This window comes from Cotesia typhae, unplaced genomic scaffold (genome assembly GCF_013202065.1).
Source record: "Cotesia typhae breed Kobodo isofemale line unplaced genomic scaffold, CoteBio_Ctyphae contig_59, whole genome shotgun sequence".
NCBI lineage: Eukaryota > Metazoa > Arthropoda > Insecta > Hymenoptera > Braconidae > Cotesia > Cotesia typhae.
The window spans coordinates 1,175,111-1,196,986 of NW_027423761.1; the positions used below are offsets into that span (position 1 = coordinate 1,175,111).

Genomic DNA, 21,876 nt, shown 5'->3' on the forward strand with positions numbered 1-21,876 from the left:
AATTTTATTTAATAAAAAAATTAGTTCCAAAAAATGATTTTTAAAAAATTGTATTTAAAATTTTTTTTAATTTCTAAATATCAATTTTTTTTCCTTTTTATCATGCTGAAGTTAGCGGTCAGCTGTCAATTTTAAAAATTTTTTTAACGAATTAATTACAATAAAAAAATACTTCTAAAAATTTTCACTTGTAATTTTTATTAATTTTTTAATAATTTAATTTCTATAAAATTTCAAAAAATTTCGGTGTTATAATTTTTTTGACATAATTTATTTAAAAAAAAAAATTATTAAATATTTGTTAAATTTATTTTCATAACTAGAAATTTGAATAGCGCGCTGCGCGCGCGCCTTAATTTTAACCAATAAGGAATCAGGTCCCATTTTTTTGCGAGTTTCGACTAACTTCACACTTTTATGTATTTTTATTGAAGGGATTGTTTTTTATTTAATAAATTGGAACAAAAAAAATGTTAAAAATTACACTTAAAGTTTTACAATTAAATTTTTTTTTTTTTAATATTTTGTACAAAAATTTTAATAAAAAATAATTATAAATTTTTTAGACGTCGGTTAAGTAAGTTTTTAATTTTTTTTGGTTAGAATTTTGTTTTTTATTATTTTTTGACTCAGTTTTTTTTTTTTTTTTCTTCAAGACAAATTATTGAAAAAATTATTACAAAACAACAATTGAAAAAAAATAAACAAGGTAAATAAAAATTAATTTTTTAAATTATTTTTACTAATAAATTTATTATAAAAAAGTTATAAAATAAAATTATTAAATATAAATAAAAAAATTAATTATATTTAATAAAAAAAAAAAAAAAAAAAATAGATACAATAATAAAAAATTACAGTGAAAAATAAATTATAAGCTGATTTTCTATACTTACAAATTATATTTCTTTTACTAAACAATTACTTAATAAAATATTTTAAAAGTTTTGAATAATTAAGTTTTAAAATTTTAATTACCAAGCTTAATTATTCATCTAGATTGTATAGGAGTTATAAAAGCTAAATATGTATCAAAGTCCCAAGTGATATTTAATTAATTTCTGTTGCTCTAATTTCTGTTGGGGTCGTCGATGATTCATTAATATCATCATCAATTTTCCTTATCCTCTGTAACTCAGTAGTACGTGATCTATAACAAATTATTAAATAAAAAAAAAATAATAATTGAAAAATTATAATATTTAAAAATACCTCATCTGTGATTCTTGTGATTCGCGTTCTTTCCTCCGACTTTGCAAAGCTCTGAACGCAACACAAATTATTACCATTATAATCGGAATTAAACAACCTAATATTATACCAGTCGTAACACCAGCTTGTCGTGAACTATATTCCTGGTGACCTATTGCATAATATTCATTAATATTATTCATTTATAACTGCTACCTATAATATCTAAGTACAATCTATTTAAGAAGGGAATGAAAATTTCACAAATGCATTAAGAAATTTCCATTCCACAATAATTAACCACAATATTTTTTATTTATTTTTTTTTTTGTCATTAATTTCCATTAATTTATCAATAATACTCTACTTTGTGGAATAGAAAATTTCCGTAGCATATAATTGTATTTAAATATAAAAAATTTTCTTTATTATTAAAAAATCAATTACAAAAAAAAGTACAATTAAATTTATAATATTATTAGGAATACAAAATTATTACAAACATTTCTATTCCACAGAGTAAAAAAAAGCTCAAAGGGTCATTCTGGTCCGTAACTTTAAAAAAATTATTTTTACATATTTCGAAGGTAGAATTTGGATTGTACTCAGTATAATCTTGTATTATAATCAGTATAATCTTTTATTATAATCAGTATAATCTTGGATTATACTCAGTATAATATTGGATTATATTAAGTATAATCTTGGATTATACTAAGTATAATCTTGGATTGTACTCAGTATCAAGTCATTTTTTATCAGTGTAGAGATGTATTTTTAAACATCGCTCTCTTTACTAGGACTGGCAGTTTTTCTATTATCTGTGGAATCTTCACCACTAACTAAACTAGGTTCTTTAAGGTCCCAATCTTTGTCTTCAAATTCAATGTCGGGTCTATTAGGTAATGGTTCGTGTGTGTGATAAACCCTGTCATAACTTCTGCGTTTCCATGCACTTGTGTTAGTAATTGTACTCGAGTCACTAGTCAGTGTAACCGGTGAAATTGGCCTATCACGTGGTATCACTGATCGCGTAAATGAGTCATTATCAAGTGCAGATCGTTCGGAAAAACGCCACGATTTCGTAGAACTTCCTTGGTTTGAATTTTTTTTAAGGCAAACGAATACTGCGGCCATTAAAGCTATGGCTGGAATTAATACCGCGCTTATGATACCCATCGTCGTCCACGCTGATCGTTGTGAATACTCGATCTGACCTATATGTTTTACGTTTTTTTTTTTTTTTTATTTATTTTCTACATTGTTTGCCAAAAGGTAAAAGGGCGCATAATTTTTTTTATCGATTAAAAATTTTTTTAGTGCGCCCTTTTACCTTTTTACATGCGATACACAGTAAAAAATTTTGTGTCAATGCGTCAAAAAATTTTGTGTTAAATATTTAACACTTTTATGTGTTAATTTAACACTTTATTGTGTTGATTTATTACAATAAATGTTCAATTTACATATGAAAGTGTTAAATATTTAATACAATAAATGTTAAATTTATACACAAAAGTGTTAAATATTTAACACAAAATTTTTTGATGCAATGACGCAAAATTTTTTACTGTGTATATTAATTCATCTTTTCATTAGTTATCAGTTATTATTGATATTGTCGATTTAAATGAATACTCAAATAATTAGCCATTGATTTATAATGAAATAATTTAAATTGGCTTGCAAGGAGTTTCAATAATTCGGCTTTTAGCATATAATTTATTTATATTTAATAAAATGAAATACTTACGAAGACACTCAGTGTAACCGTACTCAGGAATATCCCAGTGCCCGTCTGGCATGCATGTACGCCTTTGATCGCCTATCAGCACAAAATCTTGATTGCATTCAAATGTAACTTTAGTACCGGGTATAAATAAGAAATTACTTTTACGTCCAAATCTCGGTGTTTCAAGTACTCCGCAAGAAATAGCTAAAAATAAATCCATTAATCATTGAAGGCTTTAAGACATTCAGATCAATAGCAATTTGCAGAAGATATATTTGGTGTCTAAACAAAAATAAAACTTACTACGTCCGGAATTAATCGCTTTGATTTGTGTCAAAGTATCATGATAATTTTTAGTGAAATGTGCAAGATCTCTATTAAGTGTAATAGCATAATCATATTGACACTGATAAGAGTCACCGCATAATTCTCGTGCGCGGTCTACATCAACTGATCTAAAAATATCAAGCACTTGCATTATTATTCGGTATTTTATTGATCAACAATAAGTTAATGAAAAATTAATTTGAAAGTTTAAAAATACCGATTTGCGGGTAGAAAATCTTCTGGGCGGCGTCTCCACTCGGGAACAAATGTGCGGTTTGAAAAATAACTAGCGGTACGCCCAAATTCACGTACGAACAATGAATTTCCTTTCAGAGGATCTATTTTATCTTCAAGAATCCAATTGATCGCAAAATCTTTATGTACCGTTTCAAAGTTGTCTAAATTACCATACGGTACTTGTCGGCCGTCTGGCAATGTAAATTCATCCAGAATATCATTGCTCCAGTTTCCAAACAATCCACGTGTTTTATTCTGTGAATTAAATTCGTAAATAAATAATTACACAGAAAAAAAATTTTACTTAATTCTTAAGCCAAGAAATTTTTCTTTATGTTTAGTTAAATAAAAAATAAAAAATAAAAAAATTCTTACCATGTATGTCCAAGGCAAATAAACACGTGCAGACATAAATCCCTGATTTTCAACAACTTCAATACCAACACCCGTATCAAACATAATTATAACTTCACTTTGATTTAAAATATACGTCGGAGTGTAAACAACAACACCGTGGAAGTGTTGGAATTTTAACGAATGTCTGTCAAAATAAATACGCTTTCTATCAGCAAAAACATCCAGGCGGTAACGCCATTGTGCTACGGGTGGTCGGACACGCACTTCTATTGTCACAGTGTCATTACCTTTGGCTAAAAACAAATTAATAATAATTAGGGTAAAGGCTCCAAATATTAAACATTATAAATAAAATTGATTTATAAAAATAAAATAAATTACCTGTAATTGAAGTCAATTGTGTACCGCGGACTTCCCCATAAAAATTATTGCCAACTTGTTCGAAGCGTCCTTGTATATCTAATTTATCTTTTTCATTATTAACCCGTACAAGAACAAACTCTCCTTTCCCGTTAAAGGTGTAGGCGACGTTGTCAAAGGTTACAATATGAGGATCACCAAAGACCGCAGCGACTGCAGGTGATTGATAGGCAATACAATCTTGAGATGGTCTTCTCTCGAATCGCAATGTTTCACAGCCCACTGCTTGTTCTTCTTGCCACAAACAACAAGTGTACATAGGCACAACATCATGATACCAGTGTGAAAGACTTGGTACTTTGTTGGCTTCATTCCACGGTAAATATCCAAGATTATGGGAACGTTGCGGCTTTGATCCCCATTGCTGGTCGTATGATAACATTAAGAACTCATTTTTGTCATAACAACATTGCTGCTCTGAACCTTCTAAGCTGTTGAATTAAATTATATATCGCGTTACTAATGCCAAAAGTGCGTATAAAAAACTCTTTATAGTAACTAATATAATCCAAGATTATATTGACTATAATCCAAGATTACACTGAGTATAATCAAAGATTATACTGACTATAATCCAAGATTACACTGAGTATAATTCAAGATTATACTAAATATAATCCAAGATTATACCGACTATAATTCAAGATTATACAAAATATAATTCAAGATTATATTGACTATAATCCAAAATTATACTAAATATAATCTGAATTATACTGAGTATAATCCAAGATTATACTGAGATTAAAATCTTTTGTTATTTTAAAATTATTTATTATAAAATTACTTTGGTGTTCCTGTTTTAACGCAGTGTATCGCTCCGTAATTGTAGAAACATTCGGGATTCGAATCTTTGTCGCAGTCCAAGTCTGGTAAAAAACGGCCTTTATCGTAAAGAGCATGCTCTAATTTACAAGGACACAGAGATACTTCAGCGGCAAAATTTTTCAGGTATCGATCATTTTTTATCCACTCATTACAGAGTTCTTGGGGCCATTTAGTGCCATAGGTACGTTCCCATTGCGGACCGAAATACCATGCCAGGGGAATTGGCTTACTCCATAATTGTCTAAAAATAAAATTTTTACTTTTTTAAAAATTAATCTAAAAAATTTTTTTGGTAAATTTTCCAAAAAAAAAAAAAAATATCAAAAATTGTTTTTAGGATTTTAAAAAAATTTTTTTACTCAACCTAAGAAAAAATGAATTTAAAAATAATCGGCTAATAATAAATATTATTCTTATTTTATATTTTCTACTCTAATTTCATAGATAAGTTTATCATCCCAGAAGAAACTTTAAAGCGTTATTGATTTGAATTTAGCAGTAACAATTTTTCATGCTCATTATTTTTAATTGTGCAGCTCGAAGTTTTCTATAATAGCTATCAGTCACTGACATGAATATTGTTGGGAATAAATAATTAGAATACATTCTGCATTTAACTTTATAAATGATTAAATACGTGTTATAATTAACATTTTCTTATAGATGTCTCATTTAAAATTTTTAATATAAAATTAACACGAGTATATTTATTCCCACTTTAAATTAAAAAAAAAAAAAAAAAAAAAATTAATTTAATAAAAAAATTCAATTACACTTACGGTGTTAATTCCAAGCCATAATATTCCTTTGGGTTTGTTAAATTTATTTGGATGAACCCAAACTGCATGTCTAATTGAGCCGGCGTTTCACGATTGCGGTATGACGCTGGAATTATAATATACTCTCCGGTATTTGTAGTTCCTCTCTGAAAAAATAAATATTCACTCAAGCTTCATTTTACTCTGAGTTAAAAATTAAAAAATTATAAACAAACCTCTAGAGTATCGATGTATTCAAATTCAGAGCGGATTGTTGTCTCACGATATCCCCAAATAGATATTTGTACTTCAGCATTTAAATTACTTGTCAAATTGTAAGCGTTCCATGTTATTTTAATTTCTCGAGGATCACGTTCGTGCACAGCTCGGGTTTGAAAAAATATTTTCTCTGTTGCTGTTGCAGGTGTTTCTTTAAAAAAAAATTAAAAATCCAAAAATTTTAAATTCCAAAAAATTTTAATCAAATTTGAAAAAAAAATTTTTTTCAAAATTTCTACGCATTAAAAAAGGTGAAAAATTTTTTAAATTAAAGGAAGAAATCACAAATTTTAAATTCCAAAAAATTTTGATCAAAATTAATTTCAAATTTGAAAAAAAAAATTTTTTTTTTTATTTTTTTTTTTTTATATAAAAAAACAGATAATATAATTTAACAAGTGCATAAAATTTCTCACAACACACTCAGCCAAAAAATTAAAGAAGAAAAAAAATTCCTAAATTTTTTTCAAACATAAATTTCTCGTCTTGTGTAAAATTAAAAAATAAAAATTATAAAAATATACTTTTAAAAATTTACCTATGAAATATTTTCCTTTCCAATCAAATGTTCCACTATTAACAGCTACGGCAAATCTAATATATCCTTCGGCTTTAACAAAAGGCTGAACACATATAGCGCGGTTTATATCGATGACAGTACCCATGACGTCTACTGTGTCAAATAGACAGCGAACTTTGTCGGTTTTTTCAAAACAAGGGCCTGTTATGTTTACAACAGTACCACCCAGCATATTTCCACTTTCAGGAGCAAAAACTAAAGGTAAGTGTGGACCAGCTGAAAGAAGAAATAATTGCATTTTTTATTGTAAACTTAATTGGATAGAAAAGATTTGGAGAAAAAAAATTTATTTTGAAAAAAAAAAATTAACAATTTTATAAAAAATTAATTTGTTAAAAAGTTCTGAAAATTTTATTTCTTCAGCGAAGAAATAAAAAATTTTTACATTAAAAATTTTATTTTAATTTAGAAAAAAAATCATTTTAAAAAGAAAACTTGTGAAAAAATTTTTTATTTCTTCAGCTAAGAAATAAAATTTTTCATTGCTAATTTTTTTCAGCAAAAAATTTTTTTTCTTAATGTGGAATTTTTATTTTTTTTCCGTCTTAATTGAAGATAAAATTTACTTTAATAAGCTTGGATACTGAAAAAAAAAAAATTTCATTGAAAAAATCGACAATCTTGCAATAAAAATTTAATTTGTTTGAAATTTTGAATTTTATTTCTTAGCGGAAGAAATAAATTTTTTGAAGTCAATTTGAAGTCAAAAAAAAAAATCTTAATTTTTATAATTTTCTTCTTGATTGAAGATAAAAAATTTCTTCATCTAAATTGCATTAATTTTATTGAATATTAACGTACCAATATCTTTATTACAGGTACCAAGCATAATTTTTTCATCAATCCGAAAAATGTGACGACCTTTAAAGCCATTAGCCCACCCACGGCTTGTTAGATCTCTCAAAGTAGACATCTGAGAATACGGCTTGTACTCGTAAGCTTGAGTACCATTTCCAGCGTTGAAACCAATCTGAAATAATAATTGCACTATTTTTTGCGGGCATTAAATTTAAAAATTAATTAATCTTATGGTAAACTCACGAAGGCGGGTGTTCCACCCTCACCGCCAGTTGTATCTCCGCCGGCTTCTGTGTGTGTCGTCCAGGACAAATCCAAGTAGTTAAACATAGCGTATGTGTAAACTTCATCAGTCGCGAGGACTAATTGAAAGGTATTGGTTTTGTAGAGAGAGTTATCGATACCCCCGGCAAAAGACATGTTTTTCCATGTTACGATCACTGCATGCTTTGGATCAAAGGAATCTGAACCCACAACACCCTCCCGGATGTCCCATTTTACTCGCTCACGTAACTCTACACCGAATTGGTCTGTACGTTTTTGTAAATCTCTTTCTTGTCTAAAATTATTGATAAGTCAGTATTATTTTTTAATTTTAGGAAATAAGTTTATTTTTTAAGGATTTTTTTTTCCTTAATCTTTGAAAAAAAATCAAGCACTCAGGTAAATTCAGGGAAGAAATAAGTTTTTTGGTTTATTGATAAAAAAAAAAAAATTAAAAAAAAAATTGACATTTTTTAATAAAAATTTCTATCAAGTTATTCTTCAATTGTAAGAAGTTGACGCATTGATAAAATTTTCAAGCGCTTGAAATTGTCATAAAAGTATCATAAAATTCATAAAATTGTCATAAAATTGTCACTAAAATTATCATAAAATTCCTAAAAATTTATTTATTTATTGTTCTGAAATTGTTCTAAAATTGTCATAAAAAAATTCTAAAGTTGTCATAAGTGTCAAAAAATTATCATAAAAGTATCCTAAAATTCATAAAAGTGTCCAGAAATTGTCATAAAATTGTCCTAAATTTATAATAAAATTTTTATAAAATTGCCATAAAGAAAAATTTTTTTCAAAATAAATTCTTTTCCTCAATGTAAGTACTTATAAAATTTTTTCAATTAAAAAACTTGCTTTTCATAACTTTTCCAATCACACTCATAAATACTCCGCAATCAAAAAAAAATGAGAAAAAAAAAACTTGAATAGAAACCGGAAGAGTGAAACTAAACAATGACCTCATTTTTCTAAGCACAGTATTAAAAACTAAACAGTTACCTAAAGTAAACACCGGGTCTACGTTGATCATAATCAGTAGGTCGTAGCGTTCCAATCCTGCATTTACTGAAAAAAATCCCGATAAACGCCGGATCATTTTTCTTCGGCCAGTCCTTTATTGGAAAATTCAAGGGATAAGTGTAGTGTTCTGGAGCATCACTGAACCCCAAATATCCATTCATTGAAAGCTAGATGAATAAACGAAGCAATGTAGCATATAGTTTCTTCTTTCAAGTGTTAATAAAAAAAAATAATTATAAAATACTAACAAATGTGTAATTATATCGAAACCCATAAAATGGTAATTGAAAATTGAAATTTTTATGAATTTGCGTTGAAGAATATATATCAATTTGAAGATCACCATTATTGTTGTCTCCGCCTTTGTCAAAGTACCAGTACATAAATTCAGATCTTATTTTTTTCCATCTAGCTTCGGTCATAACATAATTATTAACAGAAAATTCTGGAGACGGCGCATATCTGTTAGCTTCTGGATCGTCTGAATCTGTGTAATTTAATAAATAATTAAAATGGTGAATAAATGGCAATTAAAAATTATCTAGTTGAGAATAAATCGTCACCGTGAATCATTCCTCGATTCATACGAGTGAGTAACTGATAATACAAAGATAAGGTAAAATATAATCAGCGTTAAAATTGTATTTCACAATAACTTTGGTGTTACTATTTAATCACACCTGTATGTTATGTATTCGATTAATTTCATTCATGATTTGAAGTGCCAAAAGGTAAAAGGGCGCATAGATTTTTTTAAATTAATTAATTAAAAGGACGTACGTTTTCAATTATGCGCTTTTTTAAATTTAGGAATTAAAAAATTTTTTTTAAATTAAAAAATGTTTTAACTTATACGCCCTTTTAGCTTTAGGAAATTGAAAATTTAGTGACCTAAAGCCAAAAGGGCGCATAATTTTTTTTGCCGATTGCTTTGAATTGTCATTTATATGTTACTAATTTTGCTGCAGAATTTAAAATATATATTGATTATTAAATTACAAATAGGTATTTTTAAAGGTCATTAAGGTAAAAGACCCAGTTATTGACACTTGCAATTTTATTTTAATTAAAAAAAAACAAATCAACTCTAATAAATTAATAAATATAATTTTTGAATTATAAATTTTAAGAAAATTGGTTTTTTCAGAACATTTGATTTTTTTAATTAGAATAAAATTGCAAGTGTCAAACAACTAGGCCAATGTCAATAACTGGGTCTTTTACCTTATTACAATTTTAATACGAATTCTGTTTATAATTTTAATTGAAAATAATATTAAATGATCTGGATTTATTTTTTAGAGTTAAATTTTATATTTCAGAGCAAAATTGAAAGTTTTTTTATACGCTCTTTTGGCTTTAGGCTAAACTTTTTCTAAAGCTAAAAGGGCGTATGTTTTGAGATATGCCCTTTTGGCATTAGTACGTCGAAAAATTTTTTTTGACAAATCTTTACGTTTTGAACAGTTCTAAGTTGAATGGCGAAAAAAAAATTTTTTTCTTTTACACGCCAGTAGCTAGTATAATCGGGATTATAATGAGTATAATCCAGATTATAATGAGTATAATCCAGATTATAATGAGTATAATCTGAATTTTTTTAGCAACTATCTAAAAATTTTTTTCACCATAGATATCACTGAGCATAATCTGGGATGATATCCAGTGTCATCTTCTTTTTCTGTGTACTGAATATAAATAAACAAATGATAAAAAAATGGACAGTAAAAATATCAAATGTTTTTTTTTTATCGACTGCCAAAAAAACGTTCAATTAATTATCATCAACATTTTACCCACAAAAGAAAAAATAAATTTTTTCATGCTAAAATTTTTTTATTTAATAAATAAAATGATAAAATGGTCACGCCCAGTGATAGCAAAAATTACTCACCATAATTGACATATTTTTCAACTTTATCCGTTCGATTTAAGTCTTTCATCACCAAGATATCAAAATCATTTTTTTTATCTCCACTGGCTGAATTAACTTCTGTTTGTGCATCATCCTTATGATCTTCAATTCCCGGTTCAAGATCTAATAACTCAGATCTTGCTTCAGCGTTTTTATTCTCACCTATTTTTTCGTAAGGAAATAAATCGAGGTTAGCAAGCCAATCAGAATTACCTTCCAATGACCTTAAATCGCTTTCATTAGCAGCAATTATAAATTTAAAATTAAAACTTATATTTAATACTATAACTAACAATATTTTTTTTTTTCCCATTATTAATCACTATTTATAATTTTATTTTAAAACGCTCCGAGGCGAAGAATCGGTTATACTAAACTGAACCAACAGGTACGGATGATAACTAATGATATCACACTATCCTGTGATAACGTACGCTTATCTTCATATCTTTACACTTTTTTTTTTGTTTTATTTAATTGTGAGTTTAAGATGTATTGTAGAGCCCTTTCGACCTACTTTTTACTCGCCTTTTGATGTACACAAATATTTTATAGTTATTCTAAAAAAAAAAAAAAAAAAAAATATAAATTAATAAATTAATAAAAAAAATTATTAAATAAATATTTGGCTATTAATATTTATTATCTTTCTAAATAGAAAACACGATTGATTATTTTAGTTTAATTATGGTAAAGATGAATTGTGAGGAAAAAATATTTTGATGAGACTAATTCGAATAGTATTTTTTTTTCTTCACTATTACTGGATTTTTCCAAGTTATTATTTTGCTTATAATTTTTTTTTTTTTTTTGGGAAGCTATGTGCCAAATAATTAACACCCACGTAACAGAATTTTTTTGGGTAGATTATTACTGATTATTTATAACTTATGATGATGAAGAATTGTCCCCGTTACTCTCGAGATAACCACCAGTTCCATTTACTACAAATGACGTGCCCAGGCCGTATAGATGTCCGCAGTATTTAGCATCGTCGATATTATCTTCAAAGAACATCTGAAAAAATTTATGGTGGTTGGGTATTAAGTAAATAAGATAAAAATACTTTTTTAGGAATTCTGAGTTACGTTCTCTAAGACAAATTCATTGAGAAAAAAATAGATACGGTAAAGGCTCTAAATATTAAACAGTTAAGATATAATGAACAAAATAAATATTTTGTAAATTTATTGGAAGATTTTTCCTTTTTTTTTCTAATTTTAATTTACAAACTATAATAATTTCGTCGCAAAATATTTTAATAGAGAAAAAAATTATGCTCATATTTATTTTTTACAATAATTTTTAAATAAATTTTTTATAAAAATTTATTCTTTGAATTTTTCTGTTTGATTTCAATCCACTTAAAAATTTCTTAAAATTTAAATTCTTTCTAAAATTTTTAATTTTAATTTAAAAAAATTAAATTTTTTCCAAGAATATTTTTTATTTTTTTATTTAAAAAAAAAAAAAAAAAAAAAAAAAAGTTACCTCACGCATTTTGAAGAATACCATTCCAGTTAAAAGTGAATCAGAACCTGCTTGATGTTGAGGACCAACTCGTTGTAGTTCTAACTGCTCAGCAACTTCTTGCAATCCTCCTTTCAAGTTTTTACACGATTTCATGAGATACTAAAATTAATAACAAAATAAAATAATTATTAACATATAGCAAAAAATTAACACACTTAAAAATGTGAATATTTACTTTAACATCATAAATTGTTGGAAAATATATCCTGAGTAGCTCAAAAAATTCACTCTCTTCTTGTGGTAAATTTTGGTCAGTAAGTAGTTTTAATAAATAGCCAAAATCGTAACCTGAATGAAATGAGAGCCATTTAATGTCATCCATCAAGACAATCCCTGAAGTCATCAACAATTCTGCAAATTCCAGTGGATCAATACCCTCTTCTTCATGTTTTTTAAATTGAATCCCACTGTTTTGTAACATGTCTATACTGTCTTGAGCGTACATATCTTCTCTGGGAATATTAATTCATTATTAAAAATAAATAGCTCATTAATTATATAATATAAAGAAGATATTGAAGTTAACTGACAGAAATTAAAAAAAAAAAATTTATACCAATAAAATTACATATATCACTGGGTATAATCTTGGATTATAATCAATATAATCCAAGATTATATTGATTATAATCCAATATTATACTGACTACAATCCAAGATTATACTGATTATAATCCAAGATTATATTGATTATAATACAAGATTATACTAGTTACTATCTGAAATTTCTTTTCACTACAAATGTCACTGAGTATAATCTGGGATGTCATCCAGTGTAATCTTGTTCTTTCCGTGTAGTTCTCTTCAAAATAATTTTTTTAGAGCAAGAATATTTTTCTTGAATCAAGATATTTTTTTTATCAGTGTTACTTAATTGATTAATCACAATCTACAGATTTAAGATGTCCTTACAGAGAATCACCCATTGAAGTAGAAAAAATTCGGGGTTGTCAGCTAACTTCCGTACTATAATATAAATAAATAAATCTAAAACTTACTGCAGATTAAATTTAAAATTAAATTGCCAAGTTGTGTAACCACCTCCCGGTGTATTACCTGATTCGTTTAAAAATGTGAGACCTAGTTGAATAATCCGCAATAAATCGACATTGCACCGGAGTAATTGATACTGATAATCAGCACTTGTTCTGAATTCACCTGTTAAAAAAAATGAAAGCATGTCATGAGTAAGTTTTTTAATTATTTTGACATAAATAAATAATTTTACCTATCGGCCGAGCGACAACGCCTGGAAACTCAGTGTCCATTGCAACATAGGGATATTGTTGAACGACCTGGCGAATTGTACGAAACTCTTCTTCGAGATTGTGTCCCCAGACATCACGGATTCCACACTCTTCATTTGTGGGCATCGTCCCTCCGCCCTTAACTACAGAATTACCTCCTTTGTTAATTATATAAGAAGTTATTTATTTAAAAACTATTAAATAAATAATTTGTAATTAATAATTACTAAAAACTTACCACCTGAACTTTTTCTAACCATTTGAAATTATTTTTTGCTGTAAATTAAACAAATTTATAATTATTTATTTATAAACAAATATTTTAATTAAAATGACATGTTTGCGCTGACGCGCCAATTTTTTTTATTCGTAAAATAATTCACAGTAAACAATATTAATAAAATTGTTGACGTGCATAGTATTGTTAATGTAAATAATAAATATTCGAAAAAAAATGAATGAGTTTCGGTACACTACAACACAATTGTTTTCATAAATAACATTTGTTAAACACCACTTGGAATTATTAAAAAAAAAAAATTCGCGGTAAATATTTTTTTAAATATTATGACGAGTAGTTCAATTTTAAGAGTTTATTTATTTATTTATTTGTAAATAAATTAGATAAATATAATATATTTACCTTCATCGGAGGTTAGCAATTATTACCAACGATTTTTAATATCTATGTACAAACATAATCATATAAAAATCTTCCAGTGGTGGTGGGAGCAGAGTTAAACTTAGTTTTCTCAGTACACGCTAGGTGGCAGCAAATACCAGTTTCAGGCGCTGAGCGGTTGGCGCCATCTTGAAAAAATGGCAGTTCTTTCAAATATCTATGACGTTAAAGTTAGCTGTCACTTCACTGTTTTAATTTTTTTTAACAAATAAATTGTTGCAAAAAAAATAAACTTGTATAAATTTTAATAAATTAAAAATGCAATTTTTTTTAAATAATTTTTTTGTTAAAGAAAATTAAAAAATTGTCAAGTGACAGCTAACTTTAATGTCATCAAATATCTTGGGATTAAATGACACGGACGTTAACAGGTATGAGAAACTTTTATGAAAATTAAGTTAGCTGATATCTAAAAATTTTAATAACACTGAAAATTTTTTTAGAATTTTATAGCAATTTAATTATTATAAAAAAAATATTATAAAGTTTCACATGTGAAAGTTAATAAAAATTACAAGTGAAAATTTTTGGGAGCATTTTTTTATGGTAATTGATTTGTTAAAAAAATTTATAATAATAAAGTTAGCCGACATTTTTAATTTTTTTTTTAATAATTAAATTAGAACAAAAAAATATTTTTAAAAAATTGCTTGTGAAATTTTTTCTTTAATTTTTTTTATAATAATTTTTCAATAAAAAAAAAAATTCTAAAAATTTTTAGGTTAACTTTAGTGTTATCGATTTGCTATAAAAATTTTAAAAATTGACAGCTGTCAGCTAACTTCAGTATCATAAATTAAAGAATTTTTTTTTTTTTTTAATTATTACAAAAAATAAAAAAAATCTTCATTTGTAAAAAACCTTGAAAAATTATAAGTGCAATTTTTAAAAATTAATTTTTTCAGAATAAATTTTTTTGTTAAAGAAAATTAAAAAACTGTCAAGTGACAGATAAATTAAATGTCATATTTTATAGCAATTAAATTATGAAAAAAAATTAATGACGTCGATAATACAGAAACAGAATTCAATATGGCGACAGCGGTAGTTCAACATGAACAAAACTATTGCTGATTATGATATATCCAGCTTGGTGCTTCGAATAATAATTTCAGAATATAAATTATGAATATTAAATGATATGAAAAAATGGAAATTAATTAAATGACAATTGTCCAGATTATTAATTGTGACTGTGATAATTATTCAACTGTAGCTATGAAAAGAGTTATTTTATTTAAAAATGGCACAGATGTGAATGGCAAGGTATTTTAACTTTTAAAAACTTTATTTTTTCTGACATTAAAGTCAGCTGTAATTTTTTTGAATTTTTTTTAACAAATAAATTGGCGGCAAAAAATTATTTTTAAAAAATTGCATTTGTAGTTTTTTAAAATTTCTAAATGTCAATTTTTTTTGCAAAAATTTTTAAAATTATCAACTGCTAAGTTAATTTTAATTATTTTTTTTTTTTTTTTTATTAATTTAAAAGTCAATGTCATTTAAATAATGTAATGTAATTTATTTTTGAGGTATTTATGGTGACACATTCAGTTGACGAAATACTAAAAGCTGCGAGTAAGAAATTTAATATCTCTGCCAGCCGGATATTTACACCACAAGGTGGAGAAGTCGATGACGTTAAATTAATCAGGTATTTATAATAATTTAATTCACTTAAATACCATTTTCTTTATTTATTTATTTATAATTTTTTTAACAGAGATGACGATGTGCTGTACGTGTCATGTGGAGAAGAATTTATTCCTAAGGACAACAACTCAGTTTCCAGAAATCATGATTGGATAACACTTAATGTTGGTGGCAAGTTATTTACCACCACTAAAAGTACATTAATACAAAAGGAGCCAATGAGTATGTTAGCTCGGTAAATAAATTTTTTTTTTATTAATTTATAAGAAATAAAAAATAATTTAAATAAAATAAAAAATTTTCAAGTGACTGTTAACTTTAATGTCACAAGAAATTAATGCAAGTATTAATCATGCTTAATAGAATAATAATTCTAGGATGTTTATGGAAAATGATGACAGTAGTGAGTTCAGAATACCACCAAGTAAACAAGATAGCAATGGCGCTTTTTTAATAGATCGCAGTTCGGCTTATTTTGAACCAATATTGAATTATTTACGTCATGGACAACTTATTTTAGATAATAATATCAGCGCTGCAGGTTAGTTTGCTATTTTTTTTTTTTTTTTTTTTTAATTTAATGATTATTGATTATTGATATTAACTAAAAATAACAATTAATAATTGATGATGTCAAATTTTTGATATTAAGGCAAAAATATTGGCCATATGGAAAATTTTTTTGAATAAAAATTGTTCAGAATTTATTAAAAAAAATTTACAAAAAATTTTGACATGTTGACATTTTTTAGTACAAAAAATGTCATTTTCAATTGCAATTTTCTCAAGTTAGGTACGGTAAATCGTCTTCAAATTTTAACAGCATATGTATTATGCATTTAATGATTAATAATGACTTCAAAGTTTCGAGGATTTCTTAAAATATTGCTTTTATTACCATACCACCTTGATCGTTTAACTTTCAACTAATTAAGCTGACTAACTAGCGATAAAGTTTAAATTAGACAGATTAACTAATTAATCAGGTTACCCTTCACGATCGGTTTAGCCAAACAAATTGTACAGCACTAATTTGATTCGAATAATTTAGTTTTGATCAGAAGTACTCGCAGAATATCAACAAAAACCTGAAAAATCAATGATCAATGATTATCTTACACAAATTGAATAAACTATTTGTGAAACTGATATTATACTAAAAATTTTAGGCGTACTTGAGGAAGCACGCTTTTTTGGAATTGACGGTATTATTAATTCTTTAGAAGAAATGGCACTAGTTGAAAAACAAAAACGCAAAGGGACCGACGCGTTGACACGGCGTGATGTTTTAAAAGCTATTTTGTCGACACCAGCTTCTTCTGAATTACGATTCCAAGGTGTTAATTTAGCAGGCGCTGATTTGTCACGACTGGATTTACGGAATATCAATTTTAAAGTAAGTCATTTTATTATAATTGTTATTAAAATTTTAGCCAAATATTTATTTAAAATATTATTATTCACAATTTGCTCTTGAATAATATTTTTAGATAGTAGCTAATATAATCTAGATTATACTGAGTGATATCTGGATTATACTCGTTGTAATCTAGATTATACTCATTATAATCTGGATTATACTCATTAGAATTTTGATTATACTCATTATAATCTGAATTATACTGGGTGATATCTGGATTATACTCATTGTAATCTTGATTATACTCATTATAATCTGGATTATACTAGCTATTATCTGAAATTTTTTTTTCTACCCAGTATAATCTGGGATGATATCCAGTGTCATCTTGTTCTTTCCGTGCACACTGAAGAAAAAAATTTCTTGAAAAAAGCCATTTTAATTAAAAATTCAAGTTATCAATTAAAAATTTTTTTCTAACAAAAAAATTACTGTGAGAAAAATTTTGAAAATGTTTAACAAATTAATTTCTTACTACAACATTGCTTATTTTTTTCAATATAAATTTTTTCTCTCAATGTGAATATAGATTAATATTTATCGCAATATTTTATCATGGCGAATGATCTTTTTGTTATTCGTTTATTTAATTTTTTATTTTTTAATAATATTGATCTAAAAATCCACTTGTAACGCTTTTGTTGACAAGTAATTTGAAATACAAATTTAAGTTTGCTTTAAATTAATTCAAAGTTGACGAGATGAAAGAGCAGGAAGAGAGAGAAGAAGATAAAAGAGAGGTCATAAATAATGCAATGACATAAATATTTTTCAATTTCCATACAGAAAATAGGAAAAAAAAAAAAAAGAGAAAGAGAGAGAAAAAGTTTTAATATTTGTAAAAGACTCGAGAATGTATTCATATCTCTATAAAATATTTAATTTGCTTGCATAATTAATTTTATTATTTATTTTATACTAAAACTATTACATTTTATTCGAATATTTACAATGATGACAGAATAGTTAATTAAATTGATAAAACAAATTTCATCATAACTTGGAATGAAAATAATTTCGCTCATCATAATAATGTAAAATTTGCAGTATGCAAATTTACGAGGATGCAATTTAGTCGGTGCTAATCTGTCAGGATGTTGCCTAGAACGGGCGGACTTATCATTCGCAAATCTTGAGAATGCTCAACTAGTATGTGTGAAGATGCTCTGTGCAAATTTAGAGGCGGCAAATTTACATTCCTGCAATTTCGAGGATCCTGGTGGGCTTTCAGCTAATATGGAGGGTGTTAATTTGAAAGGAGCCAATCTTGAAGGTAGTAATATGGCGGCTGTTAATTTACGTGTTGCTACTTTGAAAAATGCAATACTTAAAAATTGTGATTTGAGATCGGCTGTACTGGCTGGAGCTGATCTAGAGGTATTTTTATTTTATATTTTTTATTTATCACTGAAATATTTTCATTACGAACAGTTTTACTCATTTCGGAACTTTCTAGATCAATCCAGAAATTTTTTAGAACTTTCTAGAACATTCCAGATCAATTGTAATAATTTACACTCATTTTAGAATTTTCTAGAATGTTCTAGAAATCTTTAGAACATTCCTGATCAATATAAACAGTTTTATATATTTCGGAAATTTCTAGATAAATCCAACAATTTTTAAGAACTTTCTAGAACATTCTAAATCGATATCAGCAGTTTTTAATCATTTTTTAGCTTTCTAGATCATTCCAGAAATTTTTAGAACTTTCTAGAACATTATAAATCGATTATAATAGTTTTCGTTCATTTTAGAACTTTCTAGATAAATCCAAAAATTTTTAAGAACTTTCTAGAACACTCTAAATCGATTGCAGTAGTTTGTAATCATTTTTTAGCTTTCTAGATTATTTAAAAAATTTTTAGAACTTTCTAGAACATTCTCAATCGATTACAATAGTTTGCACTCATCTTAAAACTTTCTAGAACATTCCAGATCATTTTAATAATTTTACTTCATTTCAGAATTTTCTACATTATTCAAAAAATTTTTAGAACTTTCTAGAACATTCCCGCATTTTTAGCGGGAAATTAAAAAATTTTTTTTTAAAGTTACAAACCAAAATTGAACTTGATCCATGAATTTTAGCAATAAATATAATTTGCTCAGAGTTTTTTGCAGCAACATTGAAAAAAATTAAAATTTTTCAGCTAAGTAATGAGAATATTTCTTCACATAAATAACAAAAATAAAATAATCTAATAAAAATTCTTACTTTTGTTTAGTCTTGTGATCTATCCGGCTCAGATTTGCACGAAGCAAATTTACGTGGTGCGAATTGGAAGAATGCGGCCTTTGAACTGATGCAAACACCACTGCACATGTCCCAAACAGTGCGATGATAATAAATGTGATTGTGATAGTCTTTTATATTAGATAAAAAACCTTTTTTAGGTTCTTATTTGGCAAAGTTACTATGCCGATTATTTTTATTATGAAAATCGGCCTTATAAGTGTTCTATAAAAAAAAGTAGGTCTACGTCAACAAAAAATCGTCCATTGCTTATAAAATTTGCTTGTAAATTCCTCCGAGTGTTACACAACAATTATTATTTTTTTATTAATGCATATTTAATTATTTTTATAATGATATATATTTATAGTTATTATTTTTTTATTTCGTTATAAATAGATGTAGCGTCAACATCAAGTATATTAGATTTTATTATACAACAACTATGTAAGACATTTACATACATAAGTATTTTAATTTATGATAAAAAATAAATTAGTAAATAAATTTACTATTGAAAATATGAAAATTACTATTACTCCATTATATTTTATGGCTAATTTATTAATTTAAAAATTAATGATACATTGCAATAATTAAATGCAATATTTTCGATTTTTTTCAAAATCTCACGGAAAAAAAAAAAAATATTGTTACTGAAGCTATCTATTAGATACCTACTCGTAGATTCTTACTGTAGCAATGTGTATTTCTACAAGAGCACTACTTTAGGGCTACTGGAGCGATCTGTTAGTTGGCTAGAATCGCTAACCAACATTTTTCTAACAGCGCCCTCTTACCAGACAAGACGATTTAAATATTTTATATTTTATATTTAATAACAAAAAATTTTATTATTCTATCGATTCAATCTTTTATTAATTATTATTGAAAAATTATACGGATAAATAAAAAAGAATAAGTAATTAAAAATTATTAAATAGATTACATATTAAATTAACAAGTTTTTGATAATACTTATTTATTTTTCATGGACCATTTAAAAAAAAATTGTCACAAGAATTTAAAAATTTTCAAAGTTTTATATATTTTTTGATGGTCAATTTTTTAAGAAATTTTTTGGGGGAATTTTAAATAACTTGTTGGATCTATAAATTTGCGCCACCACATTTTTCATTAAATTATTCGGATTTGATCCTGTCATTGCACTAATTATTTTCAACTTTATTTAAAAACTACCCAAACTATTAATATATCTATTGGAAAGAACAAAAAATTAATAAGCCAAAGTTTTTTTTAATCATAATCCATAATTCTCGACAGTCGCATGTGAATTACAGGTTGCTAGTAAATAATTACATTAATTTTGGAGGTGATAAAATGTGTCAACAAACAAGACTGCGCGCAGAATCTGAGACTTGAACGAGGCATTAACCCCTGACAGCAATCCCGTATGGCTCTCCCAGCGCACCGGTTTAGCTATTTTAGCCAACTACTGTATTCCTGCCAAAGCGATCTACTAGATGGCTCTAGTAACTCTCTAATAGTTGGTTGAGTGGGGATAGCTACTATAGCATTACAATATTGTTGAATGTGCGTAGTTACGAAATATTTCACTTTTTATGAAATTCCTAAATTGTATTTACTAGGACACTTCAAAAAAATTGAAGTACACAATAACGCACACCAAGTACGTTCCAAAATTGTTTCTTTTAATTTTTAAATTTACAAAAATTTTTTTTTAATTTTCGATAATCATATACAACCATATCGGTTACTTGGATTTTTTAATTTTTTATTTTATATCTTTTTGTAAAGAAATAAAATTTTTTTTTCTTAATAGTCTTATGAACGTGGACTTGGCACGATTTTTTTACAGTGAAACTGTTTTTGTTCGGACTTCAGTTTTTTTTGTAATTATAATAAAAATTGACAATTTTAATTTAATACATTTCCGGTGGCAAACTATCCCCTTTAAGCTATAGTTCATGTAAAAGTTATTCTTGCGCCGCCTGGCGTGTGTAATTGCAAGCTGTTAATATCTTTTTTTCACTGTAGTTTCCCATCTATTATAAGATTAGCATGCATCGTTATATTATTTAGTCTCTGGCCGTCCGCTTTTTACATAAGAAAAAAGTTAAAATCTAAAAATCTGGGTCGCTATAGTTTGTGCTGATTATTTTTAATAATTTTAAATAGAAATTATAAAGATAATTGATAATAATCAAGTAATACGCGTAATAAAAAGCATGAACTACTATTATAAAATATCATATAAAAAAAAAATCAAATTAAATTTGAAAAAAAACTTGTAACCTCAAAAAACGATTCTGCTTACGGTATATACACACTCGGTAGTCTGGTTTGAGAATGGAACTTGGCGCCAGATTCTACCGAATCTGTTGATCTGTTGATCATAAGCA

General features: G+C 26.5%; 3 protein-coding genes and 1 long non-coding RNA gene across 8 annotated transcripts; 2 read left to right on the plus strand and 2 right to left on the minus strand.

Annotated features, from left to right (window-relative positions):
* Positions 1 to 254: 254 nt before the first annotated feature.
* On the plus strand, positions 255 to 7,666 carry LOC141532345 (uncharacterized). The gene is made up of 3 exons (XR_012480077.1): positions 255 to 577; positions 657 to 709; positions 7,528 to 7,666. It is a non-coding gene; the product is annotated as an uncharacterized LOC141532345 (long non-coding RNA).
* Mesh (sushi domain containing 2 mesh) lies at positions 848 to 11,268 on the minus strand. Of its 2 annotated transcripts, XM_074250640.1 has the most exons (16): positions 10,701 to 11,262; positions 9,055 to 9,293; positions 8,786 to 8,973; positions 7,751 to 8,066; positions 7,511 to 7,679; positions 6,668 to 6,925; positions 6,087 to 6,280; positions 5,872 to 6,017; positions 5,052 to 5,333; positions 4,226 to 4,695; positions 3,863 to 4,137; positions 3,468 to 3,742; positions 3,227 to 3,378; positions 2,945 to 3,127; positions 1,213 to 1,363; positions 848 to 1,150 (listed from the first exon to the last, which is right to left on the minus strand). In XM_074250640.1, the coding sequence occupies exons 1-16, from the start codon at positions 11,032 to 11,034 to the stop codon at positions 1,051 to 1,053; spliced, it is 3,732 nt and encodes a 1,243-aa protein (XP_074106741.1). In that variant the 5' UTR covers positions 11,035 to 11,262; the 3' UTR covers positions 848 to 1,050. The 2 variants fall into 2 exon arrangements, with proteins under 2 accessions (XP_074106741.1, XP_074106740.1); XM_074250639.1 differs by lacking the exons at positions 848 to 1,150; positions 1,213 to 1,363 and adding an exon at positions 1,388 to 2,408 and having other exon boundaries at positions 10,701 to 11,268.
* A 75-nt stretch (positions 11,269 to 11,343) lies between these two features.
* On the minus strand, positions 11,344 to 14,250 carry Pop2 (CCR4-NOT transcription complex subunit Pop2). 2 transcript variants are annotated; one of them, XM_074250648.1, is made up of 7 exons: positions 14,145 to 14,250; positions 13,740 to 13,777; positions 13,483 to 13,644; positions 13,253 to 13,412; positions 12,430 to 12,706; positions 12,213 to 12,353; positions 11,344 to 11,738 (listed from the first exon to the last, which is right to left on the minus strand). In XM_074250648.1, the coding sequence occupies exons 2-7, from the start codon at positions 13,759 to 13,761 to the stop codon at positions 11,610 to 11,612; spliced, it is 891 nt and encodes a 296-aa protein (XP_074106749.1). In that variant the 5' UTR covers positions 13,762 to 13,777; positions 14,145 to 14,250; the 3' UTR covers positions 11,344 to 11,609. The 2 variants fall into 2 exon arrangements, with proteins under 2 accessions (XP_074106749.1, XP_074106747.1); XM_074250646.1 differs by having other exon boundaries at positions 13,483 to 13,659; positions 14,145 to 14,175.
* A 107-nt stretch (positions 14,251 to 14,357) lies between these two features.
* On the plus strand, positions 14,358 to 20,452 carry LOC141532343 (BTB/POZ domain-containing protein KCTD9). Of its 3 annotated transcripts, none has more exons than XM_074250645.1 (7): positions 14,358 to 14,554; positions 15,716 to 15,837; positions 15,907 to 16,071; positions 16,214 to 16,377; positions 17,006 to 17,232; positions 18,304 to 18,633; positions 19,485 to 20,452. In XM_074250645.1, exons 2-7 carry the CDS (start codon positions 15,722 to 15,724, stop codon positions 19,599 to 19,601), a joined length of 1,119 nt encoding a protein of 372 aa, XP_074106746.1. In that variant the 5' UTR covers positions 14,358 to 14,554; positions 15,716 to 15,721; the 3' UTR covers positions 19,602 to 20,452. The 3 variants fall into 3 exon arrangements, with proteins under 3 accessions (XP_074106746.1, XP_074106745.1, XP_074106744.1); XM_074250644.1 differs by lacking the exon at positions 14,358 to 14,554 and adding an exon at positions 15,128 to 15,449 and having other exon boundaries at positions 17,060 to 17,232; XM_074250643.1 differs by lacking the exon at positions 14,358 to 14,554 and adding an exon at positions 15,133 to 15,449.
* The last annotated feature ends 1,424 nt before the right edge of the window (positions 20,453 to 21,876 follow it).

Coding starts and splice junctions, on each gene's coding strand:
- LOC141532343 (XM_074250643.1), top strand. CDS start 15,348: ATGACAATTGTCCAGATTATTAATTGTGACTGTGATAATTATTCAACT. Junction 15,450..15,715: donor GCACAGATGTGAATGGCAAG/GTATTTTAACTT, acceptor TTTATTTTTGAG/GTATTTATGGTGACACATTC. Junction 16,378..17,005: donor TAATAATATCAGCGCTGCAG/GTTAGTTTGCTA, acceptor TAAAAATTTTAG/GCGTACTTGAGGAAGCACGC.
- Pop2 (XM_074250646.1), bottom strand. CDS start 13,761: ATGGTTAGAAAAAGTTCAGGTG. Junction 12,707..13,252: donor AATTTTAAATTTAATCTGCA/GTAAGTTTTAGA, acceptor TAATATTCCCAG/AGAAGATATGTACGCTCAAG. Junction 12,354..12,429: donor CAACAATTTATGATGTTAAA/GTAAATATTCAC, acceptor TATTAATTTTAG/TATCTCATGAAATCGTGTAA.
- Mesh (XM_074250639.1), bottom strand. CDS start 11,034: ATGGGAAAAAAAAAAATATTGTTAGTTATAGTATTAAATATAAGTTTT. Junction 7,680..7,750: donor AGGGTGGAACACCCGCCTTC/GTGAGTTTACCA, acceptor TTATTATTTCAG/ATTGGTTTCAACGCTGGAAA. Junction 6,018..6,086: donor AATACATCGATACTCTAGAG/GTTTGTTTATAA, acceptor TTATTTTTTCAG/AGAGGAACTACAAATACCGG.